This window comes from Vicia villosa, linkage group LG1 (assembly GCF_029867415.1).
Source record: "Vicia villosa cultivar HV-30 ecotype Madison, WI linkage group LG1, Vvil1.0, whole genome shotgun sequence".
Classification (NCBI taxonomy): Eukaryota; Viridiplantae; Streptophyta; class Magnoliopsida; order Fabales; family Fabaceae; genus Vicia; species Vicia villosa.
In genome coordinates, this window is record NC_081180.1 from 210,789,376 (window position 1) to 210,809,016 (window position 19,641).

The 19,641-nt window shown below is 36.4% G+C and overlaps 3 protein-coding genes across 3 annotated transcripts; 1 reads left to right on the forward strand and 2 right to left on the reverse strand.

Annotated features, from left to right (window-relative positions):
* Window positions 1-1,552: 1,552 nt before the first annotated feature.
* Window positions 1,553-4,227, reverse strand: LOC131622248 (protein NRT1/ PTR FAMILY 4.6-like). The gene is made up of 6 exons (XM_058893276.1): window positions 4,104-4,227; window positions 3,858-3,990; window positions 3,431-3,648; window positions 2,878-3,321; window positions 2,634-2,761; window positions 1,553-2,563 (listed from the first exon to the last, which is right to left on the reverse strand). Exons 1-6 carry the CDS (start codon window positions 4,104-4,106, stop codon window positions 1,678-1,680), a joined length of 1,812 nt encoding a protein of 603 aa, XP_058749259.1. The 5' UTR covers window positions 4,107-4,227; the 3' UTR covers window positions 1,553-1,677.
* A 3,354-nt stretch (window positions 4,228-7,581) lies between these two features.
* Window positions 7,582-11,413, reverse strand: LOC131644835 (MACPF domain-containing protein CAD1-like). The gene is made up of 6 exons (XM_058915430.1): window positions 10,887-11,413; window positions 9,412-9,650; window positions 9,126-9,321; window positions 8,834-9,017; window positions 8,593-8,747; window positions 7,582-8,445 (listed from the first exon to the last, which is right to left on the reverse strand). Exons 1-6 carry the CDS (start codon window positions 11,160-11,162, stop codon window positions 7,801-7,803), a joined length of 1,695 nt encoding a protein of 564 aa, XP_058771413.1. The 5' UTR covers window positions 11,163-11,413; the 3' UTR covers window positions 7,582-7,800.
* A 2,857-nt stretch (window positions 11,414-14,270) lies between these two features.
* Window positions 14,271-14,796, forward strand: LOC131594411 (uncharacterized). Its single transcript, XM_058866534.1, has 2 exons — window positions 14,271-14,570; window positions 14,641-14,796. Exons 1-2 carry the CDS (start codon window positions 14,271-14,273, stop codon window positions 14,794-14,796), a joined length of 456 nt encoding a protein of 151 aa, XP_058722517.1.
* Window positions 14,797-19,641: the final 4,845 nt, after the last annotated feature.

Sequence of the window (19,641 nt, forward strand, 5' to 3'; positions counted from 1 at the left end):
AATAATTTTCCTACTTAAATTAAATAATTAGAAATAATTTTCGGGGTGTTACAACAACCGCATGGATATGAAGTAAAAGGACAGGAGAGCAAAGTCTACAAGCTGAAAAGGGCACTTTACGGGTTGAAGCAGGCTCCAAGAGCATGGTTCAGCAGGATCGAAAGTTACTTTGTCAATGAAGGTTTCGAAGAGAGCTGCTATGAACACACTCTTTTCATAAAAAAGGAGGAAGATAAAATATTGATTGTAAGTCTTTATGTTGATGATCTTATTTTTACTAGTAATGATCTGATCATGATGCAAAGTTTCAAAAATTCTATGAAAAGAGAATTTGAGATGACTGATTTAGGCGAAATGAAGTACTTTCTGGGAGTTGAATTGCGTCAAAATGCGAGAGGAATACACATAAGCCAAAAGAAGTATGCGGGAGAAGTTCTCGAGAGATTCGACATGGGAAGCTATAATGGAGTAAAGAATCCAATAGTCCCTGGAAGTATTAAGTTGCCAAAAAAGAGGAATGGAAGCAAGTTGATGGAACTCTTTTCAAGCAGATGGTGGAGAGTTTGATGTATATGACAGCAACTATGCCTGACTTAATGTATTCTCTTTGTCTTATTAGTCGATTCATGTCCAATCTAAAGGAAGTACACATGCTTGCAGCCAAAAGAATTTTAAGGTGCATCAAGTCAACCATTGATCTCGGCATCTTCTACGGAAAAGGATGCAAAGACGAGTTAGTAGCTTACACAGACAGCGATTATGTTGGTGATATAGATGACAGGAAGAGTACTTCAGGCTATGTATTCATGTTAAGTGGTGGAACTGTTGCATGGGCATCCAAAAAGCAGCCAGTAGTTACTCTTTCTACGACTGAGGCCGAATAAGTAGCTGCTGCGTCCTGTGCTTGCCAATGTATTTGGATGCAACACATCCTAAAACAAGTTAAAGGTACTCAATCTGACTGTGTTACAATGTTTTGTGATAATTCTTCTACCATTAAGCTTGCCAAGAATCCCGTTTTTCATGGAAGACGTAAACACATCGATGTGAGGTTTCATTTTCTTAGAAATCTAACTAAGGATGGAGCTGTTGATATAATGGAGATGAAAACTGTCCACGACCGATCCGTTGTCTTGCCGAAGTCGACGAGATCTTTCATCATTTCATTTTCATTTGAGCGTTCTTCGATAGAGATTGATTTTAATGTAAGTATTCACTTAATAACTTCACAAACACTGTATTCTTATAATATGAAAATTCAGTTAAAAACTCAATTTGTAAACTGAGTGTTGTTAATTAAACTACATTATATAAAGCCTTTTTCTTCCTTTCTTTCTTATGTTGTTATTCACCATTTTTATTTGCATTCTAGCTTTTCGATGGTTACAGGAGCATGATCATCCAAGAGTATTGTTCTTGTTATATATTCGATAGTGTTTCTCTTAATTCAATCTTTGTTGGTTATGTTAGGTTAGGTATTAGAGGTAGTTACAGAGAGGTTTTTCAGGAATGCTAAGATGATATATAAAGATATACATTAAAGACATGTGAGTTGTGACAAGAAGATTAAACATTAATCAATTAGGCCTAAAGGCATACACATTATTTTCTCAAGGATTATGAATAATCTTTGAGACTATACCTTCCAAATTTGGAACAAATGAAACTACCAAGTCTCTATTTCGAGTTGCCATCGGCATCGACCTTCGGGCCTCGAGGTCTGTACTTGTACCTCTTCGAAACAAACAAATAGACAAAGAAGTTGATCAAGCTGACAATGGAAAGAAACAAGTAGAACAGGTTCAGATGATTTCTGTTAATATTATTCCCTACTAACCAACCCCCACTTTTACTATGCTTGGTAGCACCATTGATACACTTAACCACTATGGTACTCAGAAAATATCCAAGTGCCATAGAGCTCCAAAGGAAGCAAGTTGAAGTAGATTTAAGTCCTTTCGGCGCCTCTGAATAGAAAAACTGAAGAAGACCGATATACGTAAACAAGTCTGCTATGCCGAATATGAAATACTGAAACGAAAGCCAAAATGTGCTTATAGGCAACGGCTGAAGTACTGGATAAGCATCAAGCATGTTGTTATCGTTCGCCACTCTTTTCCTTTTCACTTCTACAATTGAAGCTACGGCCATGGATAACGAAGCGAGTATTAGGCCAACTCCGATACGTTGCAGGTGTGTTACACCGGTGGGAATGCCGGTGAATTTACGTAGGACGGGAACGAAAATGCGCTCGTAGATAGGTACGAGGATGATTAAGAACATGATTGGGATGATTGGAAGGGATGCAGGTGGGATGTGAAAGTGTTTGGTGAAGCTTGTGTCCATTGTGTAGCCTTGTTCAATTGAAAAGGTTTGTAGCTGAGCTAAGCAAAGGGTCATTATAATTGTGCAGCAGAATATTGGTACCATGCTAAGAATGATTTTCGCGTTTTCTACTTGCGTGACCCTGCAAAGTTTCCATGGACTTGTACTTGGAGCCTGTGATTGTGATTTCTCTAACTGTATATCAGGTTTTGAATTTATGGCTGCTCTGTCCAAGAACCTGTCGAAATGAAACTAAATTTTAGATTTTAATATGTATGTTTCGGTTAGCTAGAATTGAACATTTGAACCTGAAAATGTCTCTATGAGGTAGAAACTCAATTTCCTCATCAGCTTCCTTGTCGTGTTCGATTTCATATAGTTCTGTTGGATCTTCAGGCAAGGGAAGGTTTCTGTTGCGGATTGCAGCAACGTAGACCTGGCAAAAACATGACCAAAAGTTAAAGCAAACTCCTCAGAAACCTCGAATCTTTCTCAAATTTCGATTTTTTATTTCATTTCAAGTTGAAATTGAAATTTTCCCTAGGTAGATACCTGTATGATCTCAATGAGATCACTAGTTCCTTTGGGAACTTGAATTCTGTATAGTGGCAATCCGGAAGCAAAGATTATGGTACCGATAAATATAGCTATGGTGCCGATGCCAAAGCCCCAATCCCATCCTTTGTTTATTTGTATCCACACAATGAATGTTAAGCTAACAGAACCACCCAAGCAGACAGCAAGCAATAGAGTGTTAAAGAATGTGGACATTTGCTTTGCTTCCTTAGGATCAGTTTCGTCGAACTGATCTGCACCATGCGATGGCAATGCAGCTTTGGTTCCTGCACTGCCAAACGCCAACAAGTATAGGCCAAGAAACAGAACGGCTTCTTGGCCTCTACTTGGTGTCTTACAATGAGCGGTTATATCATTGATATTGCAAACGCGTGGCTGTAGACTAGGATAGTGTGCTTGCGCTGTAAGCAACGCAAGACCCTGCAAGGTGAATCACAAAAACATAACTTCATGAATATGTATTCGATAAACTCATCCTAGAATTTGGCTTAAATGTTGAAGAGGTATTGAGAGGAATTTCAGATCTTACCAAAAACTCGAAGAAGCCCGAAAATATTACCGATTTGTATCTGCCAATCCATGTATCAGCAACGACAGCCACCAAAATCGAGAGTATGTAACTAACACCCATATAGTTGGTGAGCATGTTAGCTGCATCTTGTAGTTCATAATGCATGATTCCGTTGAAATATGGAACCGAGTTCACAGCTAGTGAGAAAGTTCCCAAGTTTTCCAAACCTAATGTGACTGCACCAAAACATAAGTATCATTTAGGTGTCTGGATCTTCTAGTATGATGTTGCAGATGTACGGTTAAATTTAGAGAGAAAATTCATACGATCGTATAGTTGTTTATCTCTCTAAATTCAACGATACTTACAACTGCAAAATCATACTACAATTATTGAAGATTCAATTTCATTCAGTTGTTACTAAATCAAATGACAATATCTTTACCTAATATGAGCAAAGCAACTTTCATTCCACCATATTTGAATTTCAAAGCACTTCTTCCTTTCCAGTCCACTTTATTTTCATCAACAAGATTAAGCTCTGATGCTAACTTCATATCAACAAACTCAGACTTGTCCTGCATGGACAAAAATGAAGAAAAAAAATAATAATAAGTATTTAGTAAGAGTTAGGAAAATGGAAAAAGGTGAGGTACATAAGGCACATTGAAAACAAAGAAAAATGTAATACCATGGCTAAGCAGAGTACTTTGAGTAACCAATTCAAAAGAAGAAGAAAACTAAGCTGGCCAAATTACAATGACAACATAGAAGACCAATGTCTGTTTATTTATACACATTATATTCAATTAAACTAAGCATTATTTACAATAATAAAAAATAAAATAAAAGCTTAAATGCATGTTAACACAGCTAATCATGTGTGTAACTTTAAAAGTAGTCAAGTCTCGTTAAATCAGCTCAGTTGATAGACGTATAATTGCAAGGATGAACTCGGTGTATATGAATTTTATATTATAAATATATTATCAGAAGTAACTGTTGTCTCGTAAGATATGACAGCTGGATGGGGTGATAACGGTTTTACTTAGACACAATGTAACTTTGAAATGCATTGCATAAGATTCCAAAAGTTGCAGTCAATTTATGAACAAGAATCACAATGCCAAGGAACTGCATAACAATAACATGGCTCCAAAATTTGCTAAATTTAAACTCATATAGAATATAGATAATCTCTAGAAATTCTTGTAAAAACAAATGTATGCTATTTGGCATATACGTCTATTACTATAAGTTGGTATCAAAAAGGACTCTTGATTCTTACACCAGAATGTTCGTTTGTAATGTAAAACTGAAATGCAGAGTTATAATTGGATGAAAACAAAATCTTTTTTAAAAGAATAAAATGTCAGAACATGCTCCTCTGTCATTTCTTATTTTTCATCCTCGTCCTCTTATCTCATGAGATCATCAATAATGCTTGGCAATTGAACCTACCCAAATTTCATGGGTTCTATAGTTAAGCCAATAATTAAATTTATTTTCTAATATTTTATAGTAGTTAAAAGTAAGAGTCCCGTTTAAATTTGTTGGGCAAAAACTTGAAAACAAAAATAGGGTGGAGAGAGTATAATTAAAGGTGTGGGGTTAAAACTATAACCCGTCCCAAAAAAAATAGGATAGCAGACTCGTAGATTTTACACTTTAAGTTAAAAAAATGAAAAAAATTATGTTAACATCTCAAAAAAATGAAGCAGAACGGACACATTAAAGGGTGCGGACATAAAACATTTGTTCATTCTACAAAAAAGAGCGGGCCCAAAACCTCTTTTAGCCGCTCTACAAAAAAGTGCGGACAAAACGGACATGTTCTATGGACCGGACCCGTTTTACCACCCCTAATTAAAATTTAGTATAAACTTAAGAGTTTCAGCAATTTTTTCCCGAAGAATTGTGGATTTTCCTGACTCAACTTTATAAAACCGATTTGTAAAATAAGAATTGTTTCTACTTATAAACACATGTTCATCTGATAAATTGTCCAATGTAAAAAACTTTGAGGTTTTAAAACGATGCATTATATTGTTGAGGAACAAGTGTGAGTTTGTAAGTCTCACATTGTTTAGAAAAGTGAAGGTTGAGCACTTTATAAATGAGAGTACTTATACATCCATTGTCTTAAGGTTTTGGATGAATATGTGGTGTCTCTCTCACTTGTTTGGGTGAGTCTTTGACCTTTAAGTAAGTGTTTGATCTAATGTAAATGTTTTCCCTCAATGATGACTCATCAGTGGTATCAAAGCCTGGTTAGAGTAAGGTGTCGTCTCCTTGTATCGAAAGTCTTCCTGACATGGTGGTGTTAAGGCGCCGTGTCCCGTTGAAGTGTTGTGACGTGGTAAGGGTGTATGTTAACGGTGGTAAAAGTATGTGGATGAAAGAGTTTTTGCTTGAGGGATAGCATAATGGATGGACTCAAACCTGAGATGGAGATTATTGAGAAACAAGTGCGAGTTGTATAAGTCTCACATTGTTTAAAAAAGTAAAGGTTGAGCATTTTATAAATGAGATGACTCATGCATCCACTGCCTTAAATTTTTGAGTAAATATGTAGTGTCTCCCTCGCTTGTTTGAGTGAGTCTTTAACATTTAGGTGAATGTTTGACCTAATTTGAGTGTTTCCCCTTAACGACCACCCAACATATATTTATAGAGGATTATATTATTTACATAGAAATAGTAGGTAAACGGAGAACAAATAGCATTACTATCCTTTTTTGATGGGGAACTCAATCATTTTAAAAATTATGATCATCGTTCTAGGAAACACAACATTGTTATGCATGAGTATTTGAACTCTCTGTAACATATTAACTACCTCCGGCACTACGAAGTCAAGCGTGTCAAATTGTCTGAACACATTTTTTTATTAAAATATATAAATATTTATAGAATGCAGGTATGGAGCGGATTGGGTACTAAGGTGCTCATACCCGCACTCATACCCACTTTTTTTATTGGGTAATTACTTAAGCATATGTCCGTACTCATTTTTGCGAGTTTTTACCTACCCATTATGGATATTTTTGCGGATGCCTATGAAGATATCAAATTGTCATCCTTATCAATCATCTTGGAGTAAACGTCTTGTATTATTCAATCATTGTTATTAAAATTTCTTTGAGTTTATATGTCAATTTTAGTACATATATTAAATTGAATAAAATTTAGGCAAATATAGTACATCATGAAGGAAAAAAATGTTATCAAAAAAATATTTCCTCCAGGTGGTTACTAGAGAAAAACATTAGGAAGTTTTATGGTTAAGGGGTTAATTCTCTTCATACACCAAAAAATCTTCAGAAATAGCACAAATGGTCAATTGCACACCAATGTATAGAATAAAGGCTTCAAGTTTAGTTATTAATCTTAGACTATGAACCTTGAAGTAGAGCTAACAAGGCCTTGTGTTGTTAAGGTGTGAACATCATTGAGTCTTGATCTTGTTTATTTTGATGTTCGTCATTAATCTCAGACTGTGAGTCATCTTTATGTCCATGAGCAGCTGCACAATTGTTGATCATGCTATTTTGTTGTTAATGAGGTGGGAAGCCACATTTCTTAAAACAAGTATCAATAGTGTGGTTGGTCATGCCACAATGAGTACACATTCTGGTGCCTCCTGCCGTTAGGAAATCTAGCACCTGTAAAACCTCTTCCACGAGACACTGAATTTCCCCTACCTTGAAAATTATTGTTAGAAAAAAAAGAAAGAATCTTTGAGTCATCTAAAACCATGACAATTTGTCTTTTTTGTTGAACAAATAAGAAATAAACTTTGTATATTTTGAGAAGGGGAATCATTAGCATAATTTGAGATCTAACAACTGAATATTGATCATTAAGACCTTTTAAAAAACGAGTAACCTAATCACCATCTTTGTATTCATATATTTTGTCTATAGTGTTGCAAGTAATGTCACAATTTTGTGTGGATTTCTTCACGAGTGTCAACTATTATCAAGACTACTCCTTGGTAAAATCGATCTTTTAATTCTTTCCATATTTTAGATGCATTTTCCCAAGCAATAGAATCACAATTAGTATCGGTTATTATGGTAAAGGATCTATTGATGAAGTGCAATCCAATCTGGTTTTTTCCAACCATGCATGAGTATAAATCATTAAAGCAAAAATGAAGAAGAAACTCACCTCTAAATGTCACTATTCCATTGAATAAACAAAATTTAATACAGTTATAAAAATATAATAAAACCACTGCATCATCATCATCAACTAAAAAGGAAAATCTACATATCACAAAAGAACTCAAAAGATTGATTCTCTGTGCAAAAAATGCTTGGCTATTGTTTCTAGTGTGAAGGGGAAAAAAATAAATAATCAAAAGAAAGAGGAGAAAATGTGAATTAATAGTTTAACAAGGAGTACTTTATCCTCAGTACAATTTTTCCTTTTTCTACTCCAAGCTTAGCACCTGTAACTAACCAATGACCAGGAATATCTTGCGGCCCTTTCGACATTTCCGTCATGTCCACAATTTTTGCGAGTTTTCCACTATGGACCGAACTATCTTCCTTTTTCTCGTCAGAAGTTTTCTTTGTGGATGACGACGAAGCGCCGTCTGATTTGTGTGTAACTGCCGGAGTGGAAGGGTTATGATCCCACACGGATCGCCTTATAGTGCACCCCGGTACTTTTGAGAAAAGTAGTTTGAGGTGTAATACATTTTTGGCACCGAAATCCCAAACACCAAGTTGGGCCCCGGTGACAATATGAACGCCGGAGAGGTCTCCAATATTGGTTTCAGTTATCTCAATTGGTGCAGTGCTTACGTGCGAGAAGTTTTTCCATTTAATCGGCTCAAACCAACGGCTGTCTTGCTCCTCGGGACCTTGCCATTTTGGAGCACCGATTGCCATGTGTGCATCCCAGTGAGGTTGAAGGTTTTTCGGGAGTGAGACTAAATGCTGCAAATGAATTGCGAGTCGGTTTAGTTTGTTGCCTTCTAGGTTCAGCCTTAGTCCGGTCACGGGTTTGCGTCCAACTGTTACCTGCAATGACATATCATGACTTTGTTTCACACTCACTTGTAGTTAGAGTTAACAACATGCATATCAATGGAGCAAACATAAGATATGAAAGGCGTGTTCGGTGTCTGACACCGACGCTTATAGTAAATAGGATTTAGCAAACAATACCTGATCTGGACTGATAAAAAGCTTAGGTCCCATTAAGCTGAATTGAAGAGATTGACATACAGGCTCTTTTCTTTGTAGATTATTTTGCTCCGGTGCCCAAACTCGAGTTATTTGGAAATCCAAGAAATACTGCAAGTCTTCGATAGGAGGTTTGTCTGTTTAATTTATCAGACGGGTCGATTATTATTGCCAACAGTCATAAAATCGAATTCGTAGCAATATTAACTGAATTAGAACTTACATTCGAGATATAAATCAATAGCACGGGTTAAAAGCTTTACACCGGGTACTCCTTCAAGAAGCGAAACAATGGGTGTAAACTTCATGTTAATGATGTCCGGTGCCAATTTTACAGTTTCCACCCATTTAGTATGACTTTGCTCAAGATCATCCCCTCCTCTTCGCCTAAAAATTACTGTAACATCCTGCATCAACATTACGAACAATTGCTACACTGAGATTCGTAAAGTGACAAAGTCTATGACTCAGTGACCAAATCATTTCCTATCAAGAAGCATTAAAGCTTGTCTAACCTTCTCCTTGTACTTCAAAGCAGCGGGTCCTGACGAGTTTTTCGCATCATGAAACCTATCATTTTCAATGTCCTTTACGTAATTTTCAATATCCGGTGCAGACAAAGAAGATGATTGGTGCTGCCTGATATACACCACGTCTCTTCCACCAACTGTTGCAGATGTAACAATATGTGTACCGTAATTCTCGATAAAACTGAGAAGAAACAGAAGAAGCTACCGATTAGAACTTGACACTACACATCACATCAAGCAAATAGAATATATATAAAAAAACTTAGTTTACCTAGCCAAGGATGCTGGATCCCAAGAGTGAGGAACAGCGCGCCTGACTTCCTCATTCAAGACCAAATTTAGTTTAGTTAATTTAACTTCGAAGAGTGGAATGAAATATCCAACCATGGCAAGTGATTTGGTGGCTGCTGCATCAACCGTCGAGGAGCCAATAAAATTAAACATAGAATTAAAGCTTCCGAGTGGAATTTTTTCCTTTATGCCAGATCTCTCATTGAAATATTTCGCCATCTGAAAAATTCATTCATCGTATAAGGTCACCAACATACAATGCATGGTAGTCAGAGAAACGAAGCTATCTCTTTTGATCATATCAAAGTAAGCCACAATAAATAATGCATATCTTATACAAATAAAGGACAGTTTCGCAATCCACCCACATTTAAACTATTTTATCATCCCCACATTTTCTAATAATTCTCCGCATTACTCTTCAATTTATTATGAATTTAAAACAACTCAATGTTTTATATTACTCTTCGACTTATTATGAATTTAAAACAGCTCAATGTTTTGTAATAAAGAATTTAAGCCAACCCTTGAATATTCTCTTAACCTCTCTACTTCCTTTAGAGCAAAGATACTATCATACAGTGTTGTCAATGGCAGATGGTGGTCCGTGGCAGAGGGCTAAAATCCTGTCATACAAGCCACTTTGTGGCGCTGCCATAGCGGAAAACCCTCCAATATCAACCGATATTTACCATTGCAGCGAGATCAAAAACTGCCACTGATAACCACCATGGCCGTTATTCAATAACACTGCTATCATACTATTAGTTAGTATCAATAACATAATAAGTAGAAACTTTGTTGGAAATCAAGATAAAATAAAGCTTTGTTGGAGATAGATAAAACATCAATTTAATGCATTCAGAGCTTGGCTAAACAGTTCATAATTGCTTAGTAACAATGCAAAGTCTAATTCAAGTCAGATTTGCTATTATCTTTCTTTTTTTTAACTCAGTATCCAACCATAGGACCGACTAATCTAAGCGACTAATCTGAGTGAAACCAATCCCACCGTCCACTTGTGGGGGTCCCATTTAAAACTAGAGAAAAACTCTATATAGACTGACCCAACACAAGAATTGTTAGCACCTAACCAGATTAGAAGCTAAGTCTTTAAAAGGGGCGCACTCTTAAGACCCAAGCTTTCACCATCGGACCAACCGCAGAAGTTTAGATTTGTTATTATCTAATATTGCATTGTACATTCCTAACAAAAAATTTCAAGTAATGCATCAATCTAGAACATGCTGAGGAACAGAACTCACAAGTATCAAATTCAGCAATGCATTTAGAAACCACAATGCAACAAATTGAAATCACAAACCAACCAACCCACACACACAAACAAAAGCAAAAACAAACGAATAAACATAGGAAAAATCTTCTTCCTCAGAGATATTCCCCTATCAAGCAACCAACAAAACAAATTAAAAATCAAGAAATAAAAACAATCACCTCTTGGAAACTACACACAGGGGTCTTCTCAACACCACTCTTCCCCAGAGAGAAATCAATGTCCGCAGAAACATTAGGAACAACAACCTCTCTAGACAGAACAAGATCCCTACTATGTTCCTCATCAAGATGAACAAGCCTAGACCCAGGTGCCCCTTTACAATAAAGAAGCCTAATATCCGATGTAACATCAAAACCACGACCTAAAGCTTGGATTGAGTTACCAAGAGTTGCAGAGAGAGAATCAGAGTTTCTTGTTGGAGTTTGGTTTTCCATAGTCAATGAACAAGAACTAGATTGATTAAGGAACAATATAGCATTTGTTATTGAGAAAAGTGAAGTGGGTTTGAATTGAATGAATAGGTTGGGTTGGACCTTGTTGGTGAGGTTTGAAGTTGTTGTTGTTTTTGTTCTTGTTTGTTCTAAAAAGGTATAGAAAGTATTGGGTTTTGTTTGACTGTAACAACAATGTTAAATAATGTTTTGTTTGAAAACGCGTTTTTGAAGTAAGTTGTAGGGACCATATCGACATGGTTGAGAGGAGGCTTCTCATTCCTTTTTGAGGAGTAGTTCTTTTTTTCTTTCATTTGTGACATTATGATGAGATTTTGGTATTTTTGACAAATTGTGATATTCTTAGTTGACTAGTCTTTTTTTTTTTTTTTGGGATGTGACTCATGTGAGAGGTTTTTGTTTCTTAATTGGATTGTCAAGATTTTTATAAAAACAGTTAATGTGAAATGATGGTGCCTCGAAAATTATACCACTTACCCCTACATTTATCCCAATATCCCTACAATTTTAAAAAAAATTCTAATTTTGTTCTTTTCAACTATTAACTTTTAATTTTAATTTTTTTATTTTTATTGTTTGTACGGATACCTGAGTGACTGAAACCTGTTACGTTGCTTCAACCGGATATCCAAAGATGCAGAATTCCGATTAGTGAATATACAAAACCGGACAACCCAGGTTTGGGTGTTCCGGTTCCTATTTTTATCAACCGGATAACCCACTTGTTGGTGTTCCGGTTTGTAAATGTCTCAACCGGATATCCCACTCATGGGTGTTCCGGTTTATAATTGTCTCAACCGGATATCCCCTTCATGGGTGTTTCGGTTCTGTTTTTTTTTTGCAATTTTTTTTTTAATTTTTTTAATTATATATTAAACTAAATTAATTTTATATATTAAGGTGTGGATCCTCCTTTGATGAAATGCGATGTAAATCAAACATGTGTGGATACAACTGATGTTTTTGTAACTGCTCAAAAATTTGCTACAAGAGAAGAGGCGATAAGCTGGATTAGGGAGGTTGAAATCAGGAATAAAGTTACAGTAATAATAACTCGTTCAGATACCAATACAGGCAAGAGAGGAAGAAGTGACAAATTAATATTTGGTTGTGATAAAGGTGGAAAATACGAAGAAAAAAAAAAGATAGTGAAACTCAAAGTGCTAGTAAGAGATGCGGTTGTCCTTTCAAAATTAGGTCAACACCGTCGAAAGATGGTTCTGGATGGAAGATCGATGTAAAATGCGGATTACACAACCATGGCTTACCTGATAGATTTGAAGGTCGTGCTTTTGTTAGTCGACTAAATGTAGATGATCAACAACATATTGTGGATTTGACAAAACGACATGTCCCACCAAGACACATATTATTGTCATTGCAAGAGCGTGACCCGGAGAATGTCACTCGGATCACGCAAATATACAAACATAAGAGTAAGATACAAAAAGACATAAGGGGTCCCAAAACAGAAATGCAACAATTGCTCAAGTTGGTTGAAGAATCAGGTTATGTTTACTGGAGCAGGAAAAAGGATGAGTCAGAAGTTGTGAGAGATATTTTATGGGCTCATCCAGAATCAGTAAAGCTGTTGAATATGTTTCCTATTGTATTGATTATGGACTGCACATACAAGACAAACAAATACAGGAAACCATTGTTTGAAATAGTTGGTATGACATCAACTAAGTTAACATTTGTTGTTGCATTTGCCTATATGGAATCTGAGAAGACAGAGACTTTTTGTTGGGTATTGGATAAGTTGAAACAGTTGTTTAGTAAGCAGGATTTTTGTCCACAAGTAATTTTGACCAATAGAGATCTTGCTTTGATGAAAGCCATTGAAACAGTATTTCCAAAGACAACTAATTTGCTTTGCCGATTTCACATCAACAAAAACGTGAAATCAAAGTGTAAGGAACATGTTGTGGATGATATGCGAGAAACAGTGGAGAAAATGTGGTTTGAACTTACAAGGGCCAGTGATGAGATGGAGTACCATCAAAGATTAAAACAACTTGAGGATGCATGTGTTGACTCCAAAGGTTTTATTGATTTATGTGAATGACACATGGTTGACACCGCACAGACATCGATTTGTCGAAGCATGAATCAATCAAGTGTTACATTTAGGCAACACCACAACTAACAGGTATATTTATGTGATCTTATAGATATCATTTCGTTATCTTAATATTACGACTAATTAGTTTTTTTTTATTTAAAGGGTGGAGTCTGTGCATTGGAAACTTAAGCAAATGTTAGAGAACAGCTTAGGTGATTTATGCAAATTTTGGGAGGCTATGAATGACAATATCAAGATACAAGTGGGCAATATTAGAGCTTCATTTCAGAAGAGTTTTAATGAAGTTGAGCATGCACACAGTAGTCCTTTTTATGCGAATTTGCGTGGTTCAGTATCAAGAGCTGCATTGAGGCAGATTGCTGAAGAGTGGTTGAGGATTGACATGGTAGGTACAGATACTCAAAAGTGCGGGTGTACTCATAGAAAAGTATACGGGTTACCATGTGCTTGTGAGTTAGGGAGATATACATTGAGTGGTGATCCGATGCCAATCGAGGCTATTCATATTCATTGGAGATATCTAAGTATGGAAGGTAATCAAGATGTAGATGCAGATGATGGATCAGAAATAGACATGACCAATGCAATCGATGAAATTTGGAAAAGGTACAGGTCACTAGATGTTGTAGGCAAAAGAGCATTAAAAAGCAGAGTGCGTGAAATTGCTTATCTGACTACAACAAAGATGTGTCCACCGCCTGAAAAAATTAAAACCAAAGGAGGGGTGAAGAAGAAAGATAAGAGACCTGTGGGATATGATGTTTATCGTGACCCTTCTGGATATGAGTATGTTGATCAAGCACACTCGAGTTCCAAAAAATCTTCAAAGAGGTTATGTTCACAATTATCCCAAACCTTAAAAAAAAGAATCTGATAAATATGTTGTACAATTTCCAGATTACATCAGACCATTTATTGATGACATTGTTGATGTAAGAGACGGTGGAAATTGTGGGTTTATAGCCATTGCATCTTTGCATGGTTATGGCACAGATGGATGGTAAATGGTTCGTCGGGATTTGGAGAAAGAAATTATAGGTCCTAGAAGCAAGTTGTATGAGGATTTATTTGGTAAACGCCTTTCAACAGTGAGATCATCATTGGTGATAGAAACTTTAGGACAACAGCCACCAAATAAATGGATGACGTTACCTGATATGGGCTATGTAATAGCTAATCGGTATAACGTTGTTCTCGTCTCTTTAGGTCACCCTAGTTTGAGTTACTTTCCTATGACGAGTGCACATTCACCTAATGCATCCATTTACTGCATCGGATTTGTCGATGGAAATCATTGGGTTCAGGTAATTAGTAACACAATTTTGGTACATTCAATCCCTATTTGACTTTTTCTGATATTTATTTTATGTGCAGGTAAACATGAATGAAGGGTTCCCGTTGCCACCTGTCACAACTGATTGGAAGAAATATTGCACAAAAGATGCAACTTCTTGGATGGTAGGATTTGTCGGGCGGTTACAACATTGGCAACGGCTTACGCCTATACTGCCAAAATATGTCAGCTTGTGAGATGTACTATTTAGTTTGATTTTATGATATTGGATTTTAATATGTTGACAAATGGATTATAAACAGTAAATCTCAAACTATAAGTCTCATAATAATACTTAAGTCTCAAACTAAAATATAAACATAAACATAAAATATGACATCAATCAGACTCATTGTCATAAGTAATTGGACCTTCCCTAGGTAATGGTCCGCCCTGTGCAAATCTGAGTGCCTGAAATATCTCCACAAACTGTTCGTCTTTAGGACGTGCCTGATGACGCTGTAAGTAATGATGAAGCTCATGAGATATAAATGATAACCACGGGGCTGACGGTCCTACGTCATAGAGAGGCACTGGTACCTCCATCGGCTGATCACGTCGTGGTGCTCTCAAACGAGGATGTGACACCGTATAATACCACGCCAAATAATCATCATTTGTCTCATATAGTATGGTGGCAAACACGGCTGGGGTACCAACTGGGGATTGGATAACCTGCAACACACTCAGCACATATGTAGCCCACTCAACATCGACATCAAGTGTGTCTACATTAGAAGGAGCAATCAGTATGTACTGTCTGTATCCAAACTGACGCATACACCTGTCAGGTAAATATAGCACTACAGTACCATACCACTTCAAGCCACCCCGGTACAAACAGATATCATCAAAAGCACGGTGCTGCCTATGATCCTCAAAAGGGCGCCAGATGATATCGTGAGGGGTCAACTGATCTAACACAGCTCGGATGTCATTCACTTTTTGCGTCCCCTGCCTATATTCCCATTTCATCGCCCTAGCCATTGGACTATCAATGCCACATAACCCAAAAGTACCTCTCTTTCCAACAGTTGGAAAATACTCATGAATCCAACACTGTAACAAAACATTACTATTATAAATTAAACTAAATTATAATAAAAAATGGATCATTTGTAATTTAAATAATTAAGTATAACTAAATCATAAGTAAAATTTTGTACCTGAAGAAGAGGGGCATAACCGCCAAGCTGCTTGCATGAATAGAATGAAGCATCCCCTAAATATCTGTATAGAGTAACCAATGCAGCTGCCCCCAGCAATATCTTCCACAAGTATCCAAATCTCTCAACAGTGGTAGATATTTTGCCTCGACAAGAGTAAAAGTCTTGTCGGCAAGAATAGTACAACCTAACAGCAACATTATGTATGCTCTGGTAGCACCTATAAAGTTATCTGCAGCTCTTTGTTGCTCAAAAACTTGCTTCAACCAATCCAATTTATAATAAGGACCCCTTACAGAAGAAGCCTCCCTAGTTGCATCACTCAGTGAAACACCAAACAACTCAACAGCTAGATGGATAGCATCATAATCGGTGACAACATAATCAGGGTCAACCAGCTCGCCCCTAATCGGTACATGAAAAAGACATGAAACATCATCTAGCGTGATGGTCATCTCGCCGAACGACATATGAAATGACGATGTTTCAGGATGCCATCTCTCAACAAAAGCAGATAAAAGATGCGTATCTACCCTGGCCAAACTAGTATACTGCAGAGATGACAGACCAAATGCAACTAACCAATCATTCATCTGCCTTGGGAGCATTGGTGGAACCCATCCTATTAATTTGCTGCCATGTGCAGCAACCTTTAAGGTTGACTTTGGTCGTCTCTCCTGAAAATAATTTGTAATATATGTGTTAATATATAAGTACATATAATTTAAAATTTTTTAACCTTAAATTTTTAAATTATTGAACCTAAAAGAAAAAATTTACGTACCTCGTCGAACCATAAATGACAGGCAACATGGTTCTGATATCTAGTTAATATAGAAGTATCAGTCGGTCCTCCGGGAAATGCCGGGTGCAGCAGACCAACCTCAGGTGCAGCATCCTGATGTCCCTCGCCATCAGCCTCTCGACGTTGTCTTCCTCCATGACGCATTCCGTCGATCGAACCTCCTCTTCTACGAACCACTAAAAAATATAAATAAAATATAATTAAAAATTAAATAAAATGTAATTAAAAATTAAATAAAATATAAAAATAAAATATAAAAAATAAAAACGAAAAACGAAAAAAAAGTAAAAACCGGAAATCCCAAGGGGGGTTGTCCGGCTAGCAATACAAGAACCGGAAATCCCAATGCTGGGTTGTCCGGTTGAGGATTCCAAGAACCGGAACACTCACTATTGCGTTATCCGGTTGGTTGATAGCGTTAAATGGCAGAACCGAAAATGGGGGCCTTGGGTTATCCGGTTTTGAAAAAAAAATTCCTCTTTTTTCCCCTTAAACGTAAATGTCTGAATGAGTGAAAAGTGAAAAAATTTGAAATTTTTACTATTTATACAGGGGTAAATTTTTCCGAAAATTTTTTTGTAGGGGTATTGGGATAAATGTAGGGGTACGGGGTATAATTTTCTGGTGCCTCACTATAAAATAAGGATTTTATGGCTTAAAGAATATTTAGAAAAATGTTTACTTTAAAAAAAAAAAAAACAAAATATGAATCAATGAATACCCTAAGACGCAAGAACTTTCAAAAAAATCTTTGGAAATGAAAATTTATGACGGAACAACCTACTATGATGAATATGTGGAACTCGTCGACACTCTCTTAAATTTCATATGAGCCTTAGGTCCAAATAAAGTGCAAGTTTTCCATTATAACTTTGAAGGTTGGGGTCATGGTTTTGTTTAGGGAACTTAAAAATGAATCAATCGGAGGCAATTAATGGCAACGGAAAGTTTAGGCTTAATTAGACAGGAAAATGATGAATCTTTACGATCTTGCATCGAAAGGTTCAACAAGAAGGACATTCAAAAGTGTCAAGGACGAAGTGATGAAGTATTTGTTAAGTCGCAGACTCCAACCAGGGTCCAAGTTCTCATAAAGCATCAGGATTAAAGCCCCTAAAACTTCTGACAATCTAGTAGCAATAGTTGAAAATATGTACATTATGAGAAAAATTGGTAATAAGTAGAACGATCTATGGAGGAAATGTGATGGAAATTTATAAAAGATTCAGGTAGATAAAAAAGTAGCTAATTAGAGTTGAGGCAAAGTACAGAGAGGGGGGACAAAGGAAAGAATGACACTCTGTCAGGTCTAAAAACATAGACTAACCTCCATTTAAATATTAAGACTACACACCTTTGAACACCTCAAAAGAACACATTCTGCATCAACAAAGAGTTTATGGAGGAACAAATAAAAACTCCAAAATAGATCTGAGAGTGTCCTACCATCGACAAGTCTCAGTATTGTTGCTTCCACAAAAACAATGACCATATAAGACCTAATCTGTAAAGGAAGACTATCGAGGTTCATCAACCATGACAAAGATATGACCAGAGAAAGGATGTCAAGAGAAGGAATTCCATAGAGGAAATGAGGTGAAGTGGATCAAGTTGCCAATAAAAAAACAATCTAATGAGGAGGAAAAGAAGGAGTTTTTGCTAGCATATACCTTTTTCGGCGGAACTTTCATTGAATGGGAGAGATTTCCCACTCTTATGAACTTCAAGTGAGAGACTGACATATAGACAAATAGAGAGTTATTCCAATCTTGGGAGGAACTCCCTGCGAACATGTGACTAGAACATAGAGGATAATGGGATATAGAAGAGATGAAGTCAAACATGACATAACATCACTAGAATGGAGCTCCTTGAGAACCATTGAGGGGGCCTTCTATAGTATAGTTAAGAGGAATCTAAGGAAGATGATGTTGAAAGAGCAGAAACTAGATCAGAAAACCGACTAAGAAAGAGACTCCCCCTGATTGGATAGGAATTTGACAATTGGATCCATAGGAGTATCAACTGGTTTAGTGTTCAACATATTTGTTTCTTCCTAAATATTAATGGCATATTTTCGTTGAGAAATCACAAAACTATCTTTAGATTGAGCTACCTCAATACCCGAAAAATAGTAGAGTTTACCAAGGTCTTTTGTCTGAAATTGATTCGAGAGATGTTGTTTCAACTTGAGTATTCCTTACTGATCACTACCAGTTATGAAAATATCATCTACATACACAATAAGATAAATACACCCTTAGATTCAGTGACAATAAAACATAGAATAGTTAGCTTCACTACAGACCATACCAAATTGTTGTAATACAATGAAGAATCTGCCAAACCAAACTCTCGGAGATTGCTTAAGACCATTAAGAGACTTGTGTAGCCTAAAACCATAGTCAATGACCCCCCTAAGTAACGATCCTGTCATACCCCAATTTTTGACCCTAAGATCATACATCAGTTACATTTAATCATTAATCAAGAGGACCATTCCGAAGCTCTATTTTTGATATTGTAATTATCTCTAAGGGGAATCATCAAGCACTTCTAGCTTTTAATTTGTTTTATACTAACCAAAATCCAAAAATATGTATTTTGTCTCTTTTGTTTATATTTTACAGGTAAAAGATCGGGCAAAAATCAAAACAGCGCAAGAAAATGGATTTTTGAAAATTTCACTATGGAAATCGATTTACCCATATAGGAAATCGATTTCCCTGGACAAAATTTGAAAAAAAGAGGGAAGCATGACATCATTTTGGCACCAAACACATTTTTCTTGATTATTCTTTGTCATTTACCAATATTCCACCTCACCACAAATTAATTTCTTTCATTAACCTCACTTTAACCCCGCTTTATCAAGTTAAACACAAATTAATTACCAATTGAACAATTACCAAATTGCCCACACCTCTCTCTCCAATTCTATAAATAGAGGCCTTCACCTCTTCATTTGACAAGCTTGAATAGCCAAATAAACTCTTGTAATTTCTCTCCTCATCCCTCCCAAATTCACTCAAAGCTCTATTTTCTTTCATAAAGTTAGTGAGTTACATCTT